Source organism: Peromyscus californicus, unplaced genomic scaffold (genome assembly GCF_007827085.1).
Source record: "Peromyscus californicus insignis strain IS unplaced genomic scaffold, ASM782708v3 Scaffold_7__1_contigs__length_154581171, whole genome shotgun sequence".
NCBI classification, from domain to species: domain Eukaryota; kingdom Metazoa; phylum Chordata; class Mammalia; order Rodentia; family Cricetidae; genus Peromyscus; species Peromyscus californicus.
The window spans coordinates 45174968-45202841 of NW_026294595.1; the positions used below are offsets into that span (position 1 = coordinate 45174968).

The window sequence follows — 27874 nt, forward strand, 5'->3', positions numbered from 1 at the left end:
ATCATACAGGTATATATACATATTTAAAAAGTTAATAGTGCCTACGTGTATGAGACATAATTGAAGCTACAAATAATGATTGGTGTGAAGATGGATTATGGGAAGACCACACCATGCATTCTCTCGCACCCTCCCCCCAACCTCTGCCACAGCCATCACTACTCACATACACCTTGCCCAGGACATACCAGTAAACAACTTTTGAAACTTCCCATTGAGCACAGAAATCCACTTAAAGTAACTCTACAAAACCATCAGCAATACAATTCTAAATGGGTCATTGTTTGATTTTCAGATATTTATGTGTTTTGGAGAGCAGATAGATTTCCTATTCCAAAATAGCTCGATTATGTTTTGATTGCAGCATCAGATTTTCCAAGGACCTAGCGTCTCAAATGGTGTAATCACTTATACATAAGTTGATAATTGCTTTACAAAAATAAAAACCGTTGCTGTGATAGTGGCATAATGTGGGCCTATGCAGTATTTTCTCTCATCCTTTAGCTTTCACAATATGCTTAGCTCTATTGTTTGGGAAAATATGTTGCTGGATTCTGGATGTTAAGGTATCTGCAGTTTTCCTATATGGAAGAGAGGAAGTGGCATTTGTGTCCATGTTTTCTGGTAGAGCCACTTCTAAGCCAGGGCTATATACCCGCTTACACATCTCTCTGACCTTCAGCAGATGGTTTTGCTCTGCATGCTTGGTTTCATTAGCTTCCTGAGCAAAAGCCTGAGAAATGAAAGAACACTCATTCCATTTATCCAAACTTCTCCCAAGGAACACATTTCTGTTTATAGGGTACACTTTACTGACCCATTCATGCTCTTGCCCTACAACATGTGTCACAGTTCAACCAAATGGTGAGCAGGATGGAAAGGGGCCCAAGGCCCCATGAAAGGGTTGTTTTTCATGTGGATGTAGAATTCACAGGCCTCTTGTCTTCATTAATATGTTTTTCCATGCATTATTACATGAAATGTGTACACATATGTCCTGATATATAACTCCTCAAATTTTCTTCATTTATTCCCCCAAGGAAAGAGAAGAGTCAGCTTCCTGGTCTTTGGAAGTCAGACCAAGAAAATTTTAATCACTTCCTTGGAGTTACTATTGTGCTTCGTTGAATGTATGCAGGTAGAAGTGAGTAACTCGGTATAACCGTTGAATCTAGCACTGATCACTCTAGTCATCTGTGTACTACAAAGCCCATTGTTGTTTATTGCCTGGAGTTTAAGATCTAGCTGCATCGACAAAGCCTCCTAGCTTGCACTTACTGCCCCCACACAACAAAACACACGGACTCAAAGACAGTTTATCAGATAATTTTTAATAGAGTCCCAGAAAACTCTGCACATATTCCCCAAGGTCGTTGATAGTTATCTTGGCAGAAAAATAGTTTATTTACCTCATATCTGTTCAGTTAAAATGTATGGCTTCCTCATGGTAAGAAATCAGGCAAAAATAAGAACACAAGAACAAAACAAGGGGTAAGGACTTGGCACTCATACCCTGATCCAAACCAGAATCGGTTGCCCAGACATCAGAGACTTTCAAGGCAAAAAAGCATAGTAAGGTGATACATATCTGTTGATAGAGAAAGGCATGAGTGGCTGATAAGATCCTTAGCAAATAGGATTCTAGAATGCACAACTTGGAAAATAAAAAAAAAATGCATGAAACATGAAGTAGGTATGAAACTGCATTCAAGTAGCATAATTGTAAGGGGCATGATAAGCTTGCAAATGTTCTCTTTTGAAAGTCTTTCTTTTCTGATGTGTATTGCACTTGTTCATTTGTACATGTGCAATAAGAATGCCTTGCAAAACCCCTAGAATGTCTGCAATTTTAAGAACTAGCTTCTACCATCAAGACAGGAAGGTCCCATAGTTTAAAAGTCTGACAACCAAGCATATATCAGGATTTATCTCATTCTTCAGTGTTTGCTTAGGACAAGGTTAAACTCAAGTTTACAGAATTATTTGTAAATGACTCATTTATCAAGGCTTATATTTTCTGAGTCATTAAAACTTTTGTATTTCCCAAAAGTGCCAAGAATTTTTTGATAAAAATTCATGTCAAAATATATACTTGAATAGTAAGACCTTAAAAGCAGGTTGGATTTTCTTCTTCCTGTTAAATCTCCAGGATCTAGCATGTAAATTACCCATAAAATGAAATGGGAAGACAGTTGTTGAATTACTGAAAAGAGTAGCTCCATTTAAAACCTAAAGAAAAGACCAGATCATTCTTAGGAGTTCGTGCCACATCACTCAAGAGTCCCTCTTAGATGAGCAGAAGCTTCAGCTGTATTCATATTTAACAGTCAGTGAAGTTTTGCTCTTAATCACCAATATCCTCACTACATTATTCGTCATACAAATGTATTTAATTATACACTAAAACACTTACACATGTACACACACACACACACACACACACACACACACACACACAATTAGGGGTTATCTACATGCTTTGATGTTTCCATTAGTCCCTTGTCACCTGAATTACACCTGTCTAGAAGGGATATAAGGAATGTGAAGATGACTTAGTAGGTAAAATGCTTACTGTGCAACCATGAGGACCAGAGTTGAGAACACATGTAAAACATATGTGGGCACGGTGACCTGCCTTTCATCTCAGTCTACAGGGGGCAGAAATGGGAATCCCCAGGGTGATCTGGCTATCAAGACTAGCCAAAATGGCAAGTTCTGGATTTGGTGAGAGATTCTACCTCATTACATAAAGTAGAAAATGATCTGTGAGCATGCTCAACATCAGCCTCCTGCCACCACATGAATGCACACACAAGAACTAGTGTACCGATACACACATGTGCCTACAAACATACAAACAGACATACACTTGCATGCATTCCACATGTACAAAAATGGGTGCAAGTTCTTCTATATTCACAGCTTTGAGAATAATACAACAATATATAAAACACAGCACAATATTGTTCTCTGAAGTAATGAATAATACAGAAAGGAATTGTGATGGTTAATAATGATTGTCAAGGGAACAGGATCTTAGAGAGACAAACATCTTGGCATGTATCTAGGTTAGGTTAATTGAGGTAGGGAATCTCACTATAAATGTTGGTAGCACCACCGTTGCACTTGGGTCCTTGACTTAATAAAAAGGAGAAAGCTCGCTGAGTCCCAGCATTCATCGTCTCTGCTTCCTGACCATGCCTTCAATGTGACCAGCCATCTCCTATCTCTGTCATCATACCTGCCCTGCCATGATGGACTGTATACTCTGAAACTGAAGAAAAAATAAACCTGTCTTTCTTTAAGATGTTTCTGTCAGCTATTTGCTGCAGCCACAAAACACGTAACTAACACAGGAATCGAGCTGATTTTAGGGTCAAAATGTGGCCCAAATCATATGTCATCAGTTCAAGGGAGATGATGACATTGGCCTAGACTGAGCCTGGACCCTAGGTTTGAGACGTGGGTTAAGTTGTGTTTTGCAAGATGGAGTAGTATTATGCAGTGAAAGAGCATTTGTTGGAAATATGTGTTCCTGTTCTCATTGATGCTTGCTACAGAAATGTAGCAGGTGATAGAATAGACGTACTCAATTCTGAATTGGTTCTTTCTAATTCCAGTCTTGTGTGCTAAAATTACCACTGCTTGGGCTGGAGAGGAGGTGGTTCCGTTGGTGAAGTGCTCACCACACAAACACAAGGACCTTATTTGGATCTCTAGATCCTGTATAAAAAGCCAGGTGGGACAGCATGTGCTTGGATTTCTCATTCTGGGGAGACTGAGGCAGGAAGATCCATGGGGCTGGCTAGCCAGCCAGTCCAGGCAAATCAATGACCTCCAGGCTCAGTAAGAGACCCCCACTCAAATAATAAGATGGAGAAATGACTGAGGAAGAGATCCCAAAATCAACTTTTGGCCTCTGCATGCACACAAGCACACATGTGCATTTATACTTGGACAGACATGAAGAGCAAAGCTGAGAGGAATTTCTGTATGGGCTGTCTATCTGTCTGTCTATTAAATCTTGTATCTCCCTTTGCTTTGCACATGCCCTCTCCTATGGGATAGAAGGATGAACACCATTGAAAGGTGGTTTTGAGTAAAGAACTTTGTAGATGTGCAGATTTATTTAGAACTGTGCCCTCGAAAGTTTCTACTGCCTGAGTTATGAGTGAATTCTCTCTCACAGCTTTCTGAGCTTCCTAAATGTTTGGTACCTGTGGATAGCAACCGGTGTAGTTTGCCTTCTTAAACATTAACTTTGAAAATACCTGGAATCATTTCACCCCAGATCTTGTGTGGCTTGGTCAGTAACTGTAACATCTTCTCCCACTTTATGATATGTGGCCTAACCCTGCTCCAAAAATATTCATGATGTTATTAAACAAAGAATGTTATAATTAGTGTCCTTCTACTCCACTGGGATAAGTAGACAGGGTTATTAGTAGAGAGTGGTAATATCATATAACTAAATTGTAGCTCGAGTTCTAATTGGTCTAATTAGACAAGCCTTGTACTTTCCCATTACACAGAGACTAGACAACAAATGATACAGCCACTTCTCTCCACCCAGCCACATCACTTCCTGTTTCCTTCTCCCAAGTGCTGGGATTAGAGGTGTTTGCCACCACTGCCTGGCCTCTAGCGGCTAGCTCCAAACTCTGATCTTCAGGCAAGATTTATTTGTTAAAGCACAAACAAAATATCACCACACTAAATCATTTCAGGTTTTTTTATAATTCTATATATTTTTCAGGATATGGCTTAGTCATCACCAGTACTTAAATTTTGATAACATCACAGAGACTTTGGAGGTCATTCTAACAGGTGGTGCCCATATAGGTTCCAAGTAAGCTTACCTCTTTCAGAAAAGCAGACATAAATATCTCTGGTAGCACAGTAAGGCTAAAATTCTAATATTAGACTAGTAACTTGTACATAACTGAAGCAACACAAGACTTCTTAATATAATATACAATTCCCTCTCTGTCACCCATATAAAACTAAGAACTGATCACAGGGATCTAGGCATAAAGAGCTGAAGAAACATTCTCTCTAATTTAGTATTACTGGCCAACCAGCTTTCCAGGAATTGGGGGCTAGAGGGAGAGCCTGATTCCTAGTATTTACCTATGACCGTGTTACAAATACCCCATCCCCACTAGCACCGAAGCATCTAAACCTGATGCTGTGAAGAGATGGGCATCATGCTGCCCTGTGAAGTCCATGCAAGCAGGCTGGAGCACACACTAGTCTCTGCAGGTACAGCCCAGACCTGCTGTGGTGGTGACTCTAGCCTCACCTCCGCAGCAGGGGCTGTTCCTACGAACAGGCTCTAATGGACTTCCTGCACAGAAATCTTGGCATCTCAGAGTCTGTTTCTCAGAGATACCCACTATGACAAAGAGAAAGCGAAGTTCATTATTGATGAAATTTAGAGCTGGGAAGCCCTCTGTTCCCTCACCTAAATCCACTAACTAATGAGATCAGCTGTTTTCTCCACCTTGTTTCCCACTGAGTCACAGAAACGACCTTGATCAGCTAGTAAATAAGCAACTGAGCAGTACGTTCTGTTTTCTCCATGTACTTCCTTTATCCCACAAACCTTGGTTCGGTATAACCAGAAGCTGAAATTAGAGATCCACAGGCAACATCCTTTGTTATCACCAAGGGAGGGAGGAAGACTGGGGAGGCTAACCCTGATGTCCAAATTATTACTATCTTCTTTACTCTGATATGTCACTAAGATTCTCACTTAGCTCACACTTGTAAGTATTCTCACAGAATAAGTAAATTTCTCACCCATAATTGGCACCGGCAAAATTTCTTCTTGCCAAAGGGAACCAAAAAAAAGGGAAATGCTCATGAAATGTAATAGGATAACAACGGACTAGAAGAACTATCACTCTTAAGTCTGGGAGAAGTGCAAACTGAATTAAAATCCGGGTGACAAATGCTGAGTCTAAACCCTTTCCCTATAAAAACACAGCGCTTGATGTAGTCAGTTTTCAGTGATTTGCCCAGAGAGCAATAGCAATAATGGCAATTACCCCAAAGAATAGACAGTGAACAAATTCATTTCTACTTGACTTTGAAATACTGTTTTGTATTCTAGAACTAACATCTGAATGGAGTTGTGCTTTATATTCTAGAAAGCTGCAGTGCCTCCAGCTTAGTTACTGAAATTGCATGGGAAAAGTCAAACTGAAGAGTGGTTTGTACTTTTCATCTTGTCCTGTAAAGCATGTCTCTGTGTTCTAAATTAATTCTATGAATTAGATGTCATTACCTTTTAGGATAATATTAAGTTTAACCAAAAGCAAAAAAAAATGCATCTATGTATTTTCAGGTTTCTAATTTCCTGATATTGGTGGAAATTAATTATTCTGATTAAAAGGAAACACACACACACACACACACACACACACACACACACACTTTCCTTTCCCTTGTTTAGTGAACTTTAATTTTTTTAATATGTCAAAAAACCCCACATAGCTACTTCAGAATGAGTATCCAAAATATAAATTATGCCTAAATAAGGCTTGAAATTTTTAAACTTGCAAATTTTCCACATTCTTTTTGTGATTGTAAGGTGATTTTTCCTTAGCAAATATTGTGTTAAAAATAATTGAAGAGTGGCTGGCGTAGTCACTTACGGCTTTGACCTTGGACATCACTTCCTCCAGCCTTTGCTGCCCTTCCTTTTCATCACTCAATGTTTTCTATAAAAGGTTCAATGTTTGCACTGCACAGAATTCAGCTTTATGTTATATTTAGCTCTTTCTTTTACACAGATTTTCTTTTATAAAAGCAAGGAAAAACATTTAATATTCTAGAGAAAAATCTTCCAGGTGTCATTTTCCTGAATTGAACACTCAATACTCATTTTAGTTATTAGAAGTCTATAGAAATTATTTTACCAACATCATGCAAATAATCTATTAAAAACTATGGAATTTTCCATTTAAATTTAAAATTTATATAGCTTAAAAATCATCTACACACTTTCTTTTTTTTTTTTTAATTTTTTTTTTTTTTTTTTTTTTTTTTTATTTATTTTTTAATTTATTTTGCAATACAATTCAGTTCTACATATCGGTCACGGATTCCCTTGTTCTCCCCCCTCCCGTCCCCCTCACCTTCCCCCCAACGCCCCCCCCCCCATTCCCATCTCCTCCAGGGCAAAGCCTTCCCCACAGACTGAGGTCAACCTGGTAGACTCAGTCCAGGTAGGTCTAGTCCCCTCCTCCCAGGCCGAGCCAAACAATCCTGCATAGGCCCCAGGTTTCAAACAGCCAACTCATGCAATGAGCACAAGATCTGGTCCCACTGCCTGGATGCCTCCCAAACAGATCAAGCCAATCAACTGTCTCACCCATTCGGAGGGCCTGATCCAGTGGGGACCCCTCAGCCATTGGTTCATAGTTCAGATCCATATCTATCACCGTGCACAAAACTTAAGTCCAAGTGGATCAAGGACCTCAACATAAACCCAGCTACTCTGAACCTGCTAGAAGAGAAAGTAGGAAGTAGTCTTGAACGCATTGGCATTGGAGACTACTTCCTAAATAGAACACCAGTAGCACAGACTCTGAGAGAAACAATCAATCAATGGGACCTTTTGAAACTGAGAAGCTTTTGTAGAGCAAAGGATACGGTCAACAAGGCAAAGCGACAGCCTACAGAATGGGAAAAGATCTTCACCAACCCCACATCTGACAGAGGACTGATATCCAGAATATATAAGGAACTCAAGAAATTAGACATCAAAATGCCCAACAGTCCAATTAAGAAATGGGCTATAGAACTAAACAGAGAATTCTCAACAGAGGAAACTCAAATGGCCGAAAGACATTTAAGGAATTGCTCATCATCCCTAATCATCAGGGAAATGCAAATCAAAACAACTCTGAGATACCACCTTATGCCTGTCAGAATGGCTAAGATCATAAACACTGAAGACACCTTATGCTGGAGAGGATGTGGAGCTAGGGGAACTCTCCTCCACTGCTGGTGGGAATGCAAGCTTGTACAACCACTTTGGAAATCAATATGGCGCTTTCTTAGAAAATTGGGAATCCATCTCCCCCAAGATCCAGCTATACCACTCTTGGGCATATACCCAAGAAATGCTCAACCACACCATAAGAGCACTTGTTCAGCTATGTTCATATCAGCATTGTTTGTAATAGCCAGAACATGGAAACAACCCAGATGCCCTTCAACTGAAGAATGGATAAACAAAATGTGGTACATATACACAATGGAATACTACTCAGCAGAAAAAAACAATGGCATCATGAGGTTTGCAGACAAATGGATGGATCTAGAAAAAATCATCCTGAGTGAGGTAACCCAGACTCAGAAAGACAAACATGGTATGTACTCACTCATAGCAGGATACTAGACATGAAACAAGGATGAATTGTCTGCTACTCACATCACCAGGGAGGCTACCTGGAAAACAGGACCCCAAGAAAGACACAGGGATCGCCCAATGACAGAGAAATGGAATGAGATCTACATGAACAGCCTGGACATGAGTGGGGGTAATGAAAGGCGAGGGTCGAGGGAAAGAGAGCTTGGGGGAGCGGGAGATCCCAGCTGGATCAACAACAGAGAGGGAGAACAAGGAATAGGAGACCATGGTAAATGAAGACCACATGAGAACAGGAAGAAGCAAAGTGCTAGAGAGGCCCACAGAAATCCACAAAGATACCCACACAACAGACTGCCGGCAATGGTCGAGAGACAGCCCGAACTGACCTACTCTGGTGATGGGATGGCCAAACACCCTAATTGTTGTGCTAGAAACCTCATCCAACTACTGAGGGATCTGGATGCAGAGATCCATGACTAGGCCCTGGGTGGATCTCTGGGAGTCCAATTAATGAGAATGAGGAGGGTTTATATGAGCGAGAATTGTTGAGACCAAGGTTGGATAAAGCACAGGGACAAATAGCCAAATGAATGGAAACATCTACACACTTTCATTTGCTCTTCTTTACATGGTACAATCCCATTACAGAATAATACAGTTTTTCATAAGATAAGACATTACCAGTATTACAGTGTCTTAAAATGCTTCCTGTGGGACTTCTCTGCCTTGCCATTTAACTTAATAAGTATTTGATGTTTGACCAAATTCAATCTGCTACTCTTGATGACATGAAGTGTACCTTGAGTTGGACACTGACAAAGCTCTAAAGAGGTTGGGTAATCAATGGGAGGCTGAACAGACCCATGTTCAAACACTGTCTCCTCTAAATACCATGCACAAGGCACTTAGTTCTCAAAGGACAAATAGTGTGAAAACCTAAGAGGACTTTGATGACAGCAATAGATAGCAGTTATGACAATAATGACATTCGAGTATAAGTAAATGTTAGCACTTGCTACAAATACTACTTAGCATTTGTTGTTACCAATATAGTGAGCATGTATGCCTACCTTGTGCAAACAATATTCTATCCTCTGTTCAACTCACTATTGTTTCCCTTGGTTTGCATGTAGGTCCTCGAGAGGTTAAATTATCTTCAAACCCAACCTAAACACATCACACACACACACACACACACACACACACACACACACACACACACACACACAAAGTCACGTAAAGAAAAATCACCCTGTATTTGACTGACTTGAACCAGCATAAGACTTCAGGAGACCCACTAGACGTTGCTTCTACTCCTCCGAGCTGGCTGCTCTGGTTCAAATCCATCCAAACAAATGCCTATGGTTGGAGCCATACTTCAGATGTGGGACAATGTGCACTGTAGCCACTAACTTTCCCTGCAGCTTTGCAACTATGAATGGTGAGATTGGAATACCACCAGTCCTCCGTCAGGAAGTTTTGTACACTGCCAGTTTGAAAACCCAGAATCAGAGCAGTGAAGGGCAGCTCTTTATCGGCCTTCAGCCAATTGTTTGAACAGGTCTGGTCTATTTTGGCCAGTCTTAGAGTGGGCCCAAGTGAAAGTGGAGATCCTAAGTGAAAGGGGTGATAGTCCTACCTAACACCTTAGCTCCACCCTGCTCAAGAAGCTTCCTGTCTCTGGATGTGGTTGACATCACTTGGAAAGAGCAGAGACAGTTGCATTGGAGCATGGGTGACTCTGACCATCATTAAACCTTTGGCTTTACTGTTGGCTGTATGAAGTTTCATCTAATGAATTAAATCCTAACTTGTACAACCCAAGAAATTCCACATAAAGTCCATATTTCTGATTCCCTTCAAAATCTGAAGTTGTGAAATCATTGTACATTTTTCCTTTATGGCATCAATGACAACCATCAGTCACAGCTGACTCTGCAGCAGGTCACAGGGTCACTAGACAGACACATTCCTTGTCACCTCACACCTAGACTGCTTCTCCTTTGTCCGACTCACCTGACCTTACATGCTGCCCTAGAACTGGCTCAAACTCTCTTTTATTCTTAAACTTTTAAATCTTGTATTCAAAGTGTACCCATATCCCATTCTGCTAAATAGAAATCGTTTTAAATTAGGGAATTCTATCTTTGTTCTCTCAAATCCAATTAACTTCTGTTATATATAAAGTTTTCCCTCTTTCTGGTGTCTCCTTAGGATTCTGCAAGTTGGTGGACAGCAGCTTCTGGAATAAGCTTCTCAAATCTCCATCCACCAATGGAGACTGTGATAGATGCTCTCTGCAGCTGGGGTGAAAAGAAAGCAGAGGCGGCAGGCTTGGCCCAGCAGGTAGGAGAAGAGCTTGCTGCTCAGTTGTGTGGAGGTGGCCACAGAGGAAAGTCACCACAATGCTATAAGATCCAAAGTCATCCTCTAATAGCTAATGAGCAATAAGAAGTGTTGACCTTCATTTTATTACCCGCTCTGGATATGTTTGGCCATCACTCAGACAGTGAGGCTGTTGCACTCGAGAATGGTATTTCTGGCCCTCATTAAGCCTTTGGCTTTACTGTGGCCTATATGAAGTTTTATTTATTTAATTGAATTCTAACGTGTATGTAAAATACCCTTTCCATGAAAGACAAGAGAAAAATCATAGCTTAAGTAATTCAGCCTTAAAAGCCATATTTATATAGATGTCTTTGACACTTTGGACTGGTTGTAGTAAATGGCCTCCTTGAAAATGAACTCTTTCAGACCACCGATTTCCTTCAGGTGACCTGAGACAATTTCTATTTAAAATCTATCCCTCCAAGGCCATTGCTAATTGGCTCTTGAATCTTTGCTGAAATAACCTTGCCTCACAAGGCAGTTGTATTTCAGTCACTTCTTATTTCAGTTGAACATAAGAAATTTGTATATAAAAATGAATGATGGCAGGGTTATTAAAATATATAAAATGTAAACAATTGTTAAAATAATTTTTCTGAAAGGAATAAGAAGGAAAACACCCTTGTATGTGATTTGCCCTAAATAGCATAAGATAATAAAAATTGCTTATAAACATTCTGCAATGTGGTTTGGGAAAAGAGCACAGTCCCCTGAAAAGGACACTAGATTCTGCTTGCTTCTTACCCATCACCTTCCTATGACCTGTGACTGATCATGTGTCCTGTCTACACTACAATTTCCTTATCCATGAACTGATCAGCTATCTCCAAGAGCCTTCTAAGTGGCAGCTGGACCATGTGGACAGCTGCCAGTTGCAAGGTGGGAGACAGCACTGACTTCCTTCCCAGCAAGCTGATGCTCCAAAATCAAACTCAGCAACATGCCAGTATACCTCAGTCCTTTCTCTTTGTTCGAAGCAATTTCCAACAGCTATATTGGTTTCTACTACCCTTTCTGACTTCCATGATGCTTTAGTGAGTGGGTTTGACCCTTTTCTTGTTGACGGCATTCCCAGTCAACTTCTGTCTCTGCCCTGTCATCTCAAGGCCAGAGGTAAGATGAGGCTTGGTAAAATGGAGTCAGCATGCACCCCAATGGGCAGCTATCAACTGACATTCATGCTGTTATAGTCATGGGATTCTCCAAATTTAAACCAATGTGTTCGGTATTTAAATACACAAGGCAGGTTGAGTGAGCACAGAGTCCAACTGCCAACACTATCTTTCTTTGTAGGGATCTAAGAGGCCAATGGAAAGCAACTAAAAACAAAACTAAACAAACCAATAAGACAACTACTAACTGTGACAAACACCAGAAAGAAACACTCGTGCTCAGGCTGTGAGTGACTATACCCTGTTGTAGAACGGGAAGCCAGCAGAGGTATGAGAGCCCAGAGAACTGTTGCCATACACCTCACTTTCAGTAGGTATCATAGATGCCATTCTCTGGGGCAGTCTGTCTGCTGATCTGACTCAAGATGTGATTACTCTGTCAGTTGCTGCCTCTGTGGCTCAAAGGGCCCCAGCAACTCACAGTGAACAGCATGATCAACTGTATCAAACTAGCACGGTGAGGGAGCTTTTGTTAATGCTATATAGAACTGATCCTGCCCCACCCATTCCAAGACATATCTGCAAAGAGGACCAGGGATAAATCATAGGGTTTGTTAAAACCAGAAGCCTTAGTCCTGGCTTCCTCCCAGCACTGAATGAAGGCCAATGTGGCTAGATTATAGTAAATTAGGAAAAAGGAGCAATCTTCAGAGATTTTCCTACCCCAAGCTGCCTCAATGCTTGGCTCCTCTGATGTTTATATTCCTGGCAGTGCCTTAAACAGATTAAGTAGCTTGACTGAAAATGCCTTTGATTTGTTTACCCAAATCAAACTCTCATATTTTATCGCATGCCTCTAGATGGTGAGGGTTTTATCAAGAACTTTGCATGTGGGCTATTGATATGATAATGCCATCCTAATGCCTGCTTGGGAGCTAAGGGCTTTCTTCTTTTCAACCCATACTGAGCTGCACTGAAGATGAGGACGGGCAACCCACAATATTTTCCAATGAATAATGAGTAATATTGGGCAGCTTTTGAACTCTTAACTTTTCATATCAACTGCTAATTTTCTGCCAGCAAAATCCAGGAAAAAGGACAAAGTTTTAAAGGACTGTTCATGGAAGCTTTTGTGTTTACATAGCAGGGGATTGTCTTTTGCATTTAAGATCTTGTTTGCAAGCAGAATACTGCCCCCTCCACACTCACACTCAGACCGCCAAAAGCACATTGCGTTGTAGTGGCATGCAGTTCATTCTCTTTGGAAGGAAAGAGTTGGGTAAGCCCTCCAGGGATGCCCCCCTGGGATCAGACAGCCCAGGTACTTCCTAATCCCTGACACTGCTCAGCTAGAGCACCACTGATGTGGTGATGCCCTTTATTGGGCTTCGGAGGGTTTAGAGGAGACACAGTCTGGATCTCAGCCATTCTTGTAGCATTCTGAAAGTCTTAAGGGTTTTTATTTGAATGAGATCTCGATAAAAGAAAGGAAAGGTGAGGAAGAGAATGAAATCGATCTAAGATTAAAAGACAGTTTTGAATACAGCCCCAGCTCTGGGCTGAGAGCTTTCATATGCTTTGTTACCTCTAGACAATGCAAGAAAGAGCTCTTCACCAAGCCACAGAGTGGGAGAGCCCCCAAACACCAGGCTTCTCCGTATGGGCCTTCTATTCGCCCTCTCCCATTGGACTAGATTTTAAAGTCCTACATTCCATCACCACAGTCAAGTACAAGATGGCCAAATCTGGAGTTTCTAAGGTCTTCAAAGGATTCTTCTAAAAGATGAATCCCAGATGACTGTTGGTCTAATACAGACACAGTTCAGCAAGGCTCCTGGACCAAGCTGCCTTGCAGGAAGCACTATGCTGCTAATTGCATGCCTTCCCTTTGTTCAGCCTCATCCTCTATAATTAGCTCAGTCTTGAAAACAGAAGTTGTCTATGACATTAAACCCCTTACACAGCAAATCCTCTAATTATTTCACATCTTCACATTAGGGGCTAAGATACTTGTGGTGAAGGGTTGGATCTGTTGGTTATTTAATTACTTAGAGAAGGAAGGAAGGAAAAGCAAGACAAAAAGAGTATTAAATAATTTCTGTTTGACTCTGACACATACAAAGGCTGACTTCCCTTTTCCCTCCTTCCGCCCTCCCTGTCTTTGGCCCTTCCTGTCTTCAGCCCTTCCTGTCTCCACTACTTCCTGTCCACACCTCTTCCTGTCCTCAGTTCCTCCCTTCCCTCCCTTCCTCCCTGGACTCACCCCTTCCTGTCCTCACTCCATCCTGTCCTCACCCCTTCCTGCTCCACCTCCTCCTGTCATTACACCCTCTTGTCCCCATCCCTTCTTGTCCTCACTCAACGTGCTCTCACCTCTCCATTTCCTCACCCCTCCTAGTCCTAATTCTTTCCTGTCCCCACCCTTCCCTGTCCTCTCTCCCTCCTCCCCTCACTCCTTCCTGTCCCCACTCCTTCCTGCCCGTACTCCTCCCAGTCCTCACCTTTCCCTGCCCTCACTCTTCACTCCTTCCTGTCCTCTCTCCCTCCTGCCCTCACTCCTTCCTGCCCTCACCCCTTCCTGTCCTCATCTCTCTTGTCATCAACCTCTCAGTTCCTTTTGGTTATGACTGTTGCATGTTACTTTTTCCTATCAAGAACTTCCCTGTTTTTCCTTAACCACAGTCCTTTCGGATGTTGCAAGTTACTCAAGAGCTTCCCAGTTCACCTTCCTATGTTCTGTGCACTGATTTCAGGCATTCTTTTGCCTTGATTGATTGGGTGGAGCAAAGACACTCAGAAATTCACTCAACTAGTTTCCCTTTTTATTTTCTTTCTGGACTGACAAATAGCATTTTCTAGCCTTCCTTAGAAGTCTTTAGAGCTGGTCTTTCTAGCAAAGAGAAGCAAGTAGAGATGATGTACTTAATTTGGGGCCAGAGTTTTGAGGAAGCAAACACACTTTCCCAGGCCCTTTTGTTACACACAGTAGAATTGGGGCAGCAGTACTTGGGAGCCCCAGCAAGAGGAAGCTGGACTCCTGAATCACCGAAGGAAAAAGTATCTGGGTAAGCATTACAACCACACTAGGCTGTTACACAAGTAAGAAATAGCCCTCTCATGTTTAGACTCAGGAAATTGAGGCTTCTTGAACAACTGCAGCTTTAGACTTACCTAATACATGATGCACATATCTGTGTGTCATTGTGAGTGGGAGTTCCTCTATTCTTCCCTCCTGAGAGCCCCAGAAGACTAGAAGGGTGGGGGGACCCCTCTCATCTTTAACTGTGAGTTAAACTGAATTGGTGCCTCATTTGGAAGTGGAACAGATGGTCATCAAAATGAAGACTGGAGGATGCTCTACACCATCTCCAGGACTATGAATGCCATTTTTCTCATTTGCAAGCATCTGTCCAGAATTTTGTAAACAATCTCATAGGTGACTGATTTGGACTGCAGAACAAAGGGAAAACCCAGTTAGTTTCCGTATGAAAATGTGTCCTACTTCATTACTCATTCAAATACTCATTATCCCAATCAGCAGGTACATAGTGGGCACATTTTACATGCCAAGCTGGCTTCTAACAGGACTGATCAGTAACAAATCTGGCCTTAGCTCACTCCAAACCCAAAGTCCTGTGGGAGATCCAAGTGTTCAGAATTAAATGATCACAGAACTGAAAGTGCACTCAGCTCATCACTTGGGCTATTCTGTTTCTCCTACAAAATAGCAAGGATGCTGTTGCCTGTCTCTCAGACGTTGTTGTAAATTTAGTTAGATGAGATTTAAATATCGTGATTGTGCAGTCATTAGCACTGTGGTTGATGCTTGAACTTTAACACTCAATACATTGTATCTTTCAGTGTTATATTAATTTAGATAAATATTATGATCTTGTAAGATAAAGGAACCTGATTAGCCTGTTAGAAGGACACCTAAAATCTCCCTTGAAGTTGCCCCTTGGTGTGGTAACTAAGACTTTGGAAGAATGCTCTAGATTTTAAAAACTAAAATAGTAAATTTTAAATAGTATTTGGAAAGGACTTATATGGTAGGAGGGAGGCACTTTGAGAAACTGAAGACATCAGAGTAGCTGTAGCGTAGACAGCAAGGACACTGGTGCAGGAGGAGGTCATATGGAGTCCCGGGAGCCATCCTATGGGCTTGATAAGATCGAAATGTTTTCAGGGTAACCTGGCCCTGAGTGACTTGATTGGCTTGGCAGGTTTGGAAGATCACTGTGACTACAGGTCACCCCAGAGGAGTCAAGAAGGAGCTCCTCATAGCAGAGTACAGGAGGGTGTGATTCCAGAGAGAAGTAAACATAGGAGACCTTTCTGTATTGACACTGGAAGGCCATGCTGGTGGATTAGGAAGAGAGATAAAGGCAGAGTTAAGAGTACTTCTGGTCTTCCAGACACAGAGGGATATTTCATAGATACAGGGAACTCTGAAGAGAACCAGGGTCGTGAATCTGCTTTTGTGCATGTTGCATCCAGTTATCCCTGAGATATGCAAGTGTACATTCAAGCATTCAGCTAGTTATATGAGCTCAGGGCACTGTAGATACTTTTGAGCTAGACTGTGAATCCAAGAGACATTATTGGCATGCAGATGGTTATTAGGTGCAGATGGTTATTAGAAAAAAATTCTTTAGAAAACAAACAAAATTCAGACTGGAAAAGAAGAGGTCCTAGAACTTAGCCTTCAGGAACTTGTAAACCAAGGAGGTTCTCTGAGTCAGTTTTCCAGAGAAACAGAACCAATTGGCAGTATATTGGAGTATATACTTCATGAGTACAGAATCTGATGGAGAAGTCCATATAATCTGGAGACACAGGAGAGAAATACCATCCAAGTCCAAACACACAGCTGGAAGGCCTGGAGGAGCTGTTGTTGCCCCTGAAGCGAGAAGAGAGTGACTGGAAATACTTGCTTTTTGTTTTGTGTGGACCTGCAAATAAATGATTGGCTGAGTCACACCCTTATGATAGGACAATATACATCTATGTAAATTTCTTCCAAAAGCTCCCTTACAGACAAATTTCAGAAAAATTGTTTGACCAAATATCTGAGTACTATGACCCAGGTGAGTGGATTTGGAAAATTCATCACCAAAGATATTTTGATACAGTGGCGGGAGGCCCTGGCAGGCCTGGCCAAGGTGCCCCATGGCCCGTGAGAGACAAAGACATCATGTAGATTTGGTGGTGCCTCATGTCACTCACACGCCAGGCACTGCATCCATGTGAAGTGGGCTTATTATAATAGAAATAGAGAAAGATAGGCAAAGAGGGAGAGAGGAAGAGAGAGACGAGGGGGGGAAGCAGAGGTAAGCACACCTCATGGTGAGGAAGGGTGGAAGGGGAAAGAGAGAGAGAAGGAAGGGTTTTTTTTTTTTCCTTAGAGGTTTTTACATAAAATGAGGTCAGGACACTGGGCAGCCCCAGGGGCGGGTTCAGAATGCTAACAAAAGAGAAGAAAGGAAAACCAGAAACAGTGACTGCCTCCTAGGTGATAGAGTAGGTACCGGTGATATAGCCTATGTCATGGTCACAATGCAGTCGCTGGAGGATAGTCAGCCTGGGGTTCTGTTCTAACTTTGCCGTTCAACCTGTGACCTTAGACATAGTTTTACAACTTAGTATCTTATCTTTAAAGTGGATACAGAATTTCCTACCTCTCAGAGTTCTAGAAGCTAAATTAGTTAAAAAAATCTAAAGGACTCAGAAAAAATGCCTGAAAATAGTCAGTGTTCAAAGACACTTAAAATACATTGAAATGTTATTTTTTTTAAAAGATAGATGTGGACATCACAATTAAGCTCTGTCTAGAGTGGTAAAGAGGAATAGCAAGTACACAGCATGAACAAAGAAGGAAATGTAGTAGAAGCATGGGGCTTCACTTCAGGTGAGGAGCCTGTCAATAAAAGGAGGAGGTGGCTACCTCAGTGCTTTAGGGAATTCCAGGCTGTTCTACCCTCTTCCTCCGTTCAAAGACGACTGTACCATGAATGAGCTATGACATTTGTAAGATAAATCCATCCTTGTGCTTTCCAAATAAACTTCTAAAGAGCTCCTGTTGAGATACAAGGTTTGCCAGGCCTGCTAAAGTAGTTCTGCTATCCTGGCTCCTCAGGAGGCTGTAGCAGGAGGATCATAGGTTCAAGACCAGCCTGGGCAATTTATGAGATCCTATCTCAAAATAAAGAAGAGGACTGAAGTTGTATCTCGGTGGTAGAGCACATGCTTATCAAGAGTTAGCTTCAGTCCCCAGAAATACATAAGAGAAGAATGAAAGAAAAAAGAAAGAGGGGAAAAGGTTGAGAGGGAGAAGGGGGAAAAAAAAGACATAGATATTCCCAGAGAGGCACCAGTAGTAGCCTCTGGTAGAACTGTGTGAATTTCTTTTCTGATAAACCATTAGGTTCCCAATGGAGCAAAGCCCCCTGCACACGAGACTTCACGGAGGCCCAAAGAGGCTTCTAGTGGGTAGAAAATGACTTGGGAGGCAGAGGAGGATAGATGAGAAGGTCAGATGAAGGATGGGACAGGAGGACTAGAAGACTGTAGGCACGCTAAAGGCACGTTACATAGGCTGTCCATGAAGGGCATGAGGCACCCTGCACTCTCACACCATAGGAATCACTTAAAACAGCTTCCTTTCCAAATCCTTCCTTTGCTTGTTCTAAATAAGCATTAATTTTAAGAGTGTTCTCCCTACAGTAAACCAAAGGCATTTGCCCAGAGTCAGTTTTCTTGACAACTCCACACTGTCCTGCAGCCCACAGCTAAATGACTTCCTCTCCCATCATCTTTTTCTTCTCAGTCCTGCAATGAGGATTTAACATTGGGTCTGCCTTGCTCAAGAAAGTTCAGAATGCACCCCACTCTTCCCTCTGGAGAAGCCTCTCCTCTGAGTCTTTCCAGGACTTGGAGAAGGGCTCTGAGTCACTTTCCTTGAATCTGCTTTTAATTTCTCCAAGCACTGGAAAGGTCTCTGTCAAACTACAGGGTCAAGAATTCAACAGCCACTGTGAAGTTGGAGGGCTGTTTGGTTTTTCTTTTAAATTAAATACTTATAAAGACTCTGGGCCATGACAAATCAGAGCAAACTATTCACAGTTATCCTCCGTGCCTCCCTTTCGGTGCTGTACACCAAGACCTTAATGTCCACACCATTTCTCCTGGCTCAGACTGTGGACTGGAGTCACCCATTTCCCTCAAGTTGGATTTTTCTGTCAGGGCAGAAGACTGGTTCTTTCTATACTCGGCTTCCGTAATTCCCAGCCTCATGTTCTCTAGTGACTTTAGGCCTGAACATACACAGTAGAACTGTGCTGGGTCACCTGAACCCCATCTTGTTCTATGTGTTCAATGAGCTCAGTTATGGGAGCTTGTGGCCTGTGCGTCCCCTGTCTTGGTACCAATACCTGGCACAACTTCCTCCATAACTTCAGAGCCCAAGGAGGAGACCAAAGCACGGGCACATGGGCCTCTGATGTTGATGAACAGCTTCCTCTCAGACAGTTCTCCAAGCATCTAAGCCAACACCCAAAGAAGAGAAATAATAAGAGACAATGAGATAGAGTCTGTCCCTGGACTCGGCAAACAGTTCACAGTTCGGGGAGACAAGCAGTATCATCTTCACTAAACCCTGAAAGATCTCTGAGGGCCAAGCATTTCTGAGGAGAGTCCCCATCAGGGGTGGGCTGAGGGCGTTGAGGAGATGATCAGTGGTACTGAATAAAGTCGGGGGGGGGGGGTGCTGGAGGCCAGGGAAGGGGTGAGAGGCATGGACTTATATACAATGCAGGAACATTTGAAGATTAAACAGTTTTCCAGTGTAACCTACAAGATGTCCTTTGCAATAAGAGAGTCAAGCTTCCTGTTCCGGGGCAGAGCAGTTCAGGCTCATGGACACCACTGTGGCAGAGTTTACAGAGGACACATGCACTCTGAGATGCTTCCCCACACTTTCCTGATGGTGTGTTTGTTTAGGGCCTTGGATGGGCTGTAATCAAATTCCTCCCCACTCTGCCTCAACCACTGAGCACACTGGATCGGAAAGTATCCCATTTCACATTTCCTGGGTTTCAGATGTTTGAAAAAGCACCAAGGGCAGCTGTTGAGTCAGGTTCGCCCACATCACGGTGTACTTTCCTGGGAATCAGTGACAGTTATTCTCAGCAGATGTCACTAGTCTCTAGAGGATCCGCACAGAGGATTCTGGAAGCACAGGAGAGATTTCTGCAGACCATAAACCTGTCACTGCCAAAGTCATCATTTCCTCCCTGCTCTCTTAGGTGTTCTAAGGTCTCTAACAACACTTAGAATAAGTATAGGCTTATTTCCCAAGCGGCTCTACAAATATTTATTCAGCTACTAGGAGAGCCTCATGTTCAGCTATGCCCTGTGAACACCATGGTTCGACTTTGACTTCCTGCACCCAGAGCTCAGAGTCTGAAGAGAGACCATGGCTCTGCAGATACTGGCTGAATGAGTCAGCATAGACCTGCAGTCCCTGATCATGGGAACACAAAACTGTCCTTCACGAATTAGTCTACCAACCACTCCACAAATGACTGCTATAATCTTCCCTAATGGCATAAAATATTCCTCATACTCTAATGAAATGTATCTAGTGTTTGATGAACTGCCTTATGAATTAATGAGCAACCACAGCATGGAACATTGTCTGTGGGCTTTTGAAAGAGTCAGAAATCTGATCAGGAGAGGTCACTTGGTTGATGAGACCAACTGTAGTGATGGGTGACCTTTCCCTGTGCTCTCTACATAAGAGCTGAGTTAGTCACAGTTGCACAGTCCTAGCTGAGCAGTTCAACTGTGTCCTTTTCTTTGTCAATTAGGAAAGTGAATCATAAGGCAAGAAGACAAAATGATAATTTTATACAGCTGAACTTGAATCCACTCTCGTTTTTACAATTCTAATCCTAACTAGGGAGATCATTATGCAATGGTTACTGTGTGCTGTGTGCTGTGTGGTGAGGGAGCTTTGCATGTAATGTCATCTCTCACTTGAACTAGAAAGAATTCTGGGTGCTTGGCTTCTTTGAAGCTTCACTTTGCAGATTGGAAAACCGGACTATCAAGGTTTCCAAGAGTAGTGTGTGGCTCACGTGGAATTCAGGTCTTTATACTAATATGCTCAAGTTTCAAAACTGGTGACCATAATAAATTGTGACATCCCTCACAACTGACTGGAATAATTTGTAAATCATAAATAACATAGAATTTTATCAAAAACCATTTCTGCTTCTCTAAAAGGGATCTCACTCCCTTGTTCCAACCCAATTCTCTTATTATTGATTGAAGTCACTTTAGCTCTTAAAAAGCAATAATATAATATTAGTAACTTACTGAATGTCAGTTATGTTTTACTCACTATATCAGACATTTTACAGGCTTTCTTTTGAAACAGGATCTCACTATGTAGCCCTGGCTAGCCTGAAACTTGGTATGTAGACCAGGCTAGCCTCAAACTCACAGAGATCTGCCTGCCTCTGCCTTCTAAGTACTGGTATCAAAGGCAGATATCAACATGCCCAGCTAAAGACATTATTTGTAACATACATAGCTATATAAATATTATATCTGAAGTTGGAGAAGGACAGAAACTAATAAGTGAAGCCCCACTTTAAGTATTAATTTCATTTTGCAGCATCTGCCCTGAGCCCTTGAGTCCCTCCTTTCCTTACCCTTGCAAGTCTTATTCAGTGCTGTTCTTGCCTGGTGGCCTCATCTCTAGCCTTGCCATCACCTGAGACGCAGGCTACGGTTTACAAATAGGCCCAGACAAGATGGTCTAGGGTAGAACAGTCCTCTGAAACAAGTAGGAGAAAGAGAGACAAAGTGTAGGAGGATGAGATTGAAAACACTATCAGAAAGAGAAGCTGGAAGAGGGCCAGTGAAGGATGAGTGAATGATGTGGGCTGTGAGCAAGTAGAGCACACTGTGAGGGGCAGCTCTAACAGGAAAAGGCCAGGAGAGCAGAAGTGTTGGGTCTATGATATAAAAACTTCGGTGAGGAGAAGAAGGAATCTCTAGACTCTAAAGAAGTGCTTCTTAATCTGTGAGTCGTGACCCCTTTGGGGTCACATATTAGATATCCTGTATATTAGATGTTTATGTTACAATTCATGACAGTAGCAGAATTACAGTTATGAAGTAGCAACAAATCAGTTTTATGGTTGGGGGTCACCACCTGAGGAACTGTATTAAAGGGTCGCAACATTAGGAAGGTTGAGAAACCACTGCCCTAGACTCTAGAGGGCACTGAGAGACTTTTAGGCAGAAGGCCCACACAGAAAGGATAAGCAGCCTTTCCTAGCTAAGCTCTGACATTTGTGTGGAATTTCAATGGATAGATAACTAGATCATGTCCCTCTGTCTTTCTCACCTCTCATCATTCCATCTGAAGGTCATGGCCTGGGGACATGCATGCAAATGACTAAGAAAAAGTGAATTCTCCCCAGCCTGAACACTAGAGCAGGTTCCTGAGTGACAAGCTGCACAGGGATCAGGCCTTTTCACAAACCGATGAGCAGGCCTGGGAGAAGGGAAGCGATGGGGCAAGAGTACCATTGTCAAGGGCTGGAGGGAGAAAGACAGTGAGTGGGAACGAGGTAGGGTAAGGATTCAGTCATGTTTAAAAAGAGCAATGTTGGTCAGAGAGGAAAGCCAAGGACCGAGTTTCTTAAGCATTCAGGAAAACACTTCCAAGTTTCCAGCTGAGAAATAAAGATGTTCATGTACTGCGTGTTTGCCTGCAAGTTGGAACTACCCCATCAATCTGGGCACATTGTGCTGCACATCTGAAAATGATGCTACCAGCCCTGATCACTCTGGAAAGGTTTGCATAGATCCAGTGGTGCCTTGTGCTACACCAAGGATTGACTTCCATATGGCCAACATTGAGAGTCTGGGGCAAAAATAAATAAGTTCTTCTTCACCTACGTTTTCATGAAGAGCTGGTTTAATCTCTTTGATTTTTAAATTAACAAGTCAAAAGATCAGTCTATTTGATTAAAAACACATGTGCACAGTTAATTGATTTGCTAACTAGACTTGATTCCCAGGAAGAAGCAGTGTGGCCTGAAGCTAAGACAAGTGGCATGTAAGTCAATCAACCTAGGCTTGGCCCTGGCTTCTGCTACGAGCTGGTTATAATAACATGGTGAACCTCTGAGCAGCCAGTATCTATATTCTGAATCTGCTGGTAATCAAATAAAAGACAAAGACTAGTTTGAACAGGAGAAATTTCTCTTCAAAAGAAAATTCGTCACTGGGGCTGGAGCCATAGCCCAGTAATAAAGAGCACTTTCTGCTCTTATTGAAGACTCAGGATGGGTTCCAAGCACCTACATTAGGAAGCTCACAACCACCCATAACTCCAGCTCCAAGAGATAAGACATCATCATCTGGTTTCTGCCACACCCACATGCATGCAATACACATGAATTAACACAGACACAAACATACATAAACAAAAATTGAATAAATCTTTAAAAAAATGTCATCCTTATTGAGAACTGCACATAACCCAAGACCAGTTATCCACCAGTGCTTTGCAATCCCAGCACTATATTGGATGCACTAACTCATGGGAACCTTCCCATGATTGACGCTTGTTTTCATCATTCTTCCTAACAGTTTTCAGCAGCACCCTTTATTAACAATTTAATCCAGCATGACTGAAGACTGTGCACCTAGCATCCCAGCAGCTAGTGCAAACTCCTGTTGTTATGGGTTGCATCTGTGGTGACATCTGTCTGAAGCCCAAAGAGAGGGTTCAGTATTCATAAGCAAATTGAGTAATTGCAAAGTAATTGCAATATATGTTGTGTAGTCCTTCATCTGCTCTCAAAGTTCCTATCTTTTGGATATACTCAATTTTAAAACCACCTGACTTTCTCCAGAATAAGCAACCATGTTCTTAAAATGTCCCATAAAGGACTCGAGGTAATATCTGTGGCCCAGACATTAAGATTATTACTTCAAGATGGTGGAAGAGAGAGAATAAATAAGATTGTGGGAGGGTATATGAATAGAGGGGGGAAGACCCGAGAGGGAGATTTAGAAATGAATTGTTGTTTTCTTAGTCATCTCATAAAATCATTAAATATCTCTGTTTGGAGAAAACACAGAAGAATGAAAATTAAAAAAAAAAAAACCATGTGATTTGTTACAGGCACAGCCCATGTTTGTGACAACTACTGGGGTCTCCTATTACACTGGATATGTAGTACATACTACCAGACTATGAAAATAGGACACTATGTAAACAGCAAAGTCAGTAGTGTGGGTGGAAGGCTGGCATTGTATCCTGGCTAATCCAAATTGAATTCTGAGTTCCCCACGTAGCCAGCAGGGAACGGATAAAGCTGTTGATGTTCAACCACTTTGATGTTTATGGTAATCTCATGAACCTCCACCGTGTGGGATTAGAAGTCACTAAATATGGCAGCCTTCAGTTTCATTATTTCTTAAAGTGGGATTAGGGGGACGCATCACTAGATGGTTAAGCAGTAGAAAGAGGAGCGGTTACAATTGCTTACTAGTATGTAAAGAAATGGCAGAAGAGGTGTAGAAACTCCTAGCTTCAGTCCCCTGGAGAACAGACTAGGTGACACTATTCCTAACAGTACGAATGGGGACAAAGTAGAGAAAGTGCAGCAGAAGTTTGCTTTTGACCACCACCTGTTAAAAAATACGAACAGCACCAAGTTTCACAAAAAGTGAGAGGATTCATTTAATAAAGCACACACATTTGCACAGCCATTCAAACAGCTATGTGTCCAGTTTCTAAACTCAAGTTCTATAAGGAAGATTCATCCACAATTAACAGCGTGTGGAAAAATAGTGGTCTTGCAGCTGTGTTGATAAGAAATGATTAACTTCAACAGCTAAGTACTTTCTTAACAAACACATTCTCTGTTGCCTTCACAGGGCCTGCTTAGGAATGGAGTGTCAGTGAGACAGGATAGCAGTTCAATTCAAAGAACAGAGCCTAAGCCTGTTCTCCTAAGCCTGATCACAAGAATAAAAGTTATTTCCTTTAGGGAAGTTGTGGCTACAGACAGCAGCAAGATGGAACATGGGAAGAGCCAAAGGCATTAGTCAGCTTGCTAAGTAGAGACAAGAAGCAAGGCCAGTGGAGCAAAAGGGCCCTGCCTGCAGAATTGATACGGAGAAGTTCCATTGGTTCCTGAGTGACTATGCATGACTTCACCTTCCTTCGCTAAATGTGCCTGTTCATCAGAAACGAGTCAACACTTTAGATTATACATTATGCAAATGATGGTAGTGGTAGCATGGCACTGAAGACACTCTCCCTGGCAGAAGTTGTAATCTACTCCTACCGTTCCCTGTGGAAAGTTAAAATAGGTATGGCCCTTTCCCTCACTGATTTCTTTGCCCTTGAAATATAGCTTCCTGTAAGCTCACAGCTCAGAGTCAAGCTATAAGGCAGTCAGCAAGGCCCCCTGAAGGTTTGAAACTGGAATTCACAGGCTAGGCAATGAATGAAAAAGAAAAACATAGAGGCATCAGTGACTCTTGTAAACCAGACTATGAGTACCCCCAGAAAACCCACTTTCTGGAAGGAGACCCAGGAAGATTCCCAAGATGTTTCAGTGACCACAAGTTGAGTAACAGTCACTATCCTGGGGTAGTCTTGTCCTGATTTGTCCAGTGCAAAGTGAGTATGTATGGAGTAAATTCTTCCTTCTCCCATCATAAAAATATGTCTTAATCTGCAGACAAAAGCTGAAAGCTGCTTGTCTCTGCTCACCTAAGTGCTATAAAACATCATGGACCCATCCAAGTCCATTGAAAACCTGCAAGATACACACTGAAATTATGCAAAGAACTAGTCCACAGAAGAAAAGAGACATCTATTAGAAACTTGATTGGGTCCTGGCACTAATTCTCAGAGGCATAATAAAGATTCTCTCTCTGTGAATCCAAGGATCCATTTGCATCTAAACTATTGTTTATCCCTTAGGTAAATGATTGTCTCAATCATCTGTTAACACTGCTTCCAACACTAAATTTTTGGCCTTAAGGGTGGACTCTGTTTTTAGCAAATCAAGCTTAATGTTGGGTCTATTCATCACCAAACATAAAACAGAATTGTCATAGCGTGGATTGTTACTGAAAAGACACTTGCTGGACAAAATAAAGCACATTAGTTTTCATTTCAAAACCTTCTCTAACTTCAGTCAAGTCCAGGCAATGATGTCACTGTGGGTCACATAGGATCTTCATATGTGCTCTGAAAATGGTGTGTGTGTGTGTGTGTGTGTGTGTGTGTGTGTGTGTGTGTGTGTGTGTGTGTATGCGTGTGTGTAGAAACTTCAATATCTGCACCAAATAAGGTAGATGTCATCTAAATAGAGGCTAGATTTTTTTTTTCCTAAAAGGAACCAGTGTCTGAGTAAGGGCCTTCTTCAAGCACCACCTTTATAGGCAGTAGAGGCACAGATGAAGAAAGATCAGTGCGCACTGGTGTGTTGTTCTCAACACACTCAAGGAGATTTCTTTTCCAGAAGGTATCAAGTCTAGGAATAGAACTAGAGACTCAGCTCTAGCTCGGACACTCCAGATGCTTCACTGGGGTCACACATGGTTTCTCCCCATAATGTGGAGTCATGGAGTCCTAAACTAATTATGCTCATAAACATGTCCAAATCCTCTCATGCAAACATGATGTTCTAAGGACAGGGCTGACATTTTCAGACAAGCTAAGAAACCTGCCTCTATGTAACATCTTGTCACCACTTTCACTAAGAATAACAATTTGGGGAAACATGCCTATGATGCTCCGAACCTGCTAGGATTTTTTGAAATGCACCTTTAAAAAGCTTTTCAGGAATAGGCCTCCATACCCAGCTTTGAGACACAATACAATGTGAATGGGCAGGACTTCACCACCTTTACAACAGGAAATGCAGCAACCAGCAAAATGTCATGAGCTCATCAGCACCTGACATTTTATCGGTGTGAACCACATTTGTGTCTGAAGTCCAAGATTTTAGATAATGTCTTTAAGGACAATGAACTTGTTGGGATTAAACCTCCAGTTTGGCAAGTTCCACAAAGACCTTAAGATCCTCTGGAATGTTCTCACATTCTCCAACTAGCAAATCTGACCACAGTGGTATTGCCACATTTGCCTGAGCAGCTTTGGCAAGGCATACAAGTGGGAAAAATAAGTCTAACCATAAGAAATAAGGACAGGAAGATTAATATATATAAGTAATATTCAGTATCCTATTACACTTCCTTTAAAATAATAATTGCCTTTACTTTGGGCTTGTTTTTTCTTAATTGAACACCAGAAGCTATTAACTTGACTTTATCTAGGTTCTTTAAGCAGTTGAATGGAATGTAGTTTGCTAAAAACGTTAGAATATCTAAAAAAGAGTCAAATGGATTAAAATTTATTCATTTGACTATATTATATAAAGACATGTTATTACTCTTGTTACTTTATATGGCAGTATATAATGTAGGGATGGTAGGGACCTATTTTATGGCATGTTTTGCAAAAAAAGTAAAGGCAATGGTCAAAATAAAATTTAAAAAATCTATGTGAGTTCTTGCCAGTTCTTTAGTCTTGATCATGGTTTTTGAAAGCCTGGAGGGAGGCAACAGCCATAGTCTATTGTGACTCTTGCTGGTGTTGCCTGACAAGTACAGTTCCTCTGTGCATGTCATGTGAGCCCAATAAACTTCCCCTGCATTTGTCTACACCGTACAATGCAGCTTCATAACTTTGCATTTCTACACTATATTGGAATGAATCAAAAATGATTACCCCCTATTTATCTCTGTTGTCCTTCAAGGATGGTACCACCTGCATATATTCAGGACAATATGAGTAACAGCATCCATAATGGTTAACAAATTATATTAAAATATTTAGATGCATTTTATCTAAATGCTAAAATTAATATTCTGACTTACTAAG

At 41.7% G+C, this 27874-nt stretch overlaps 1 protein-coding gene across 18 annotated transcripts in view; it reads left to right on the forward strand.

Moving 5' to 3' along the window:
* The window catches only part of B3galt1 (beta-1,3-galactosyltransferase 1), a 568919-nt gene that overhangs the window by 508390 nt on the left and 32655 nt on the right, over positions 1 to 27874 (forward strand). For 12 of the 18 annotated variants that reach the window (XM_052725873.1, XM_052725878.1, XM_052725870.1 and 9 more), the window contains one exon: positions 10598 to 10729. The exons of 1 other annotated variant lie outside the window; for it this stretch is intronic. Coding sequence is in view for 2 of the 17 variants with exons in the window: in XM_052725885.1 (XP_052581845.1) it covers positions 1041 to 1144; positions 10598 to 10729 (236 nt within the window). In the remaining 15 variants the exon portion in view is untranslated. Of the gene's footprint in view, positions 1 to 1040; positions 1145 to 10597; positions 10730 to 12064; positions 12212 to 27874 lie in introns of those variants that run through there. 5 more of the 18 variants (XM_052725885.1, XM_052725886.1, XR_008215368.1 and 2 more) reach the window with 4 other exon arrangements.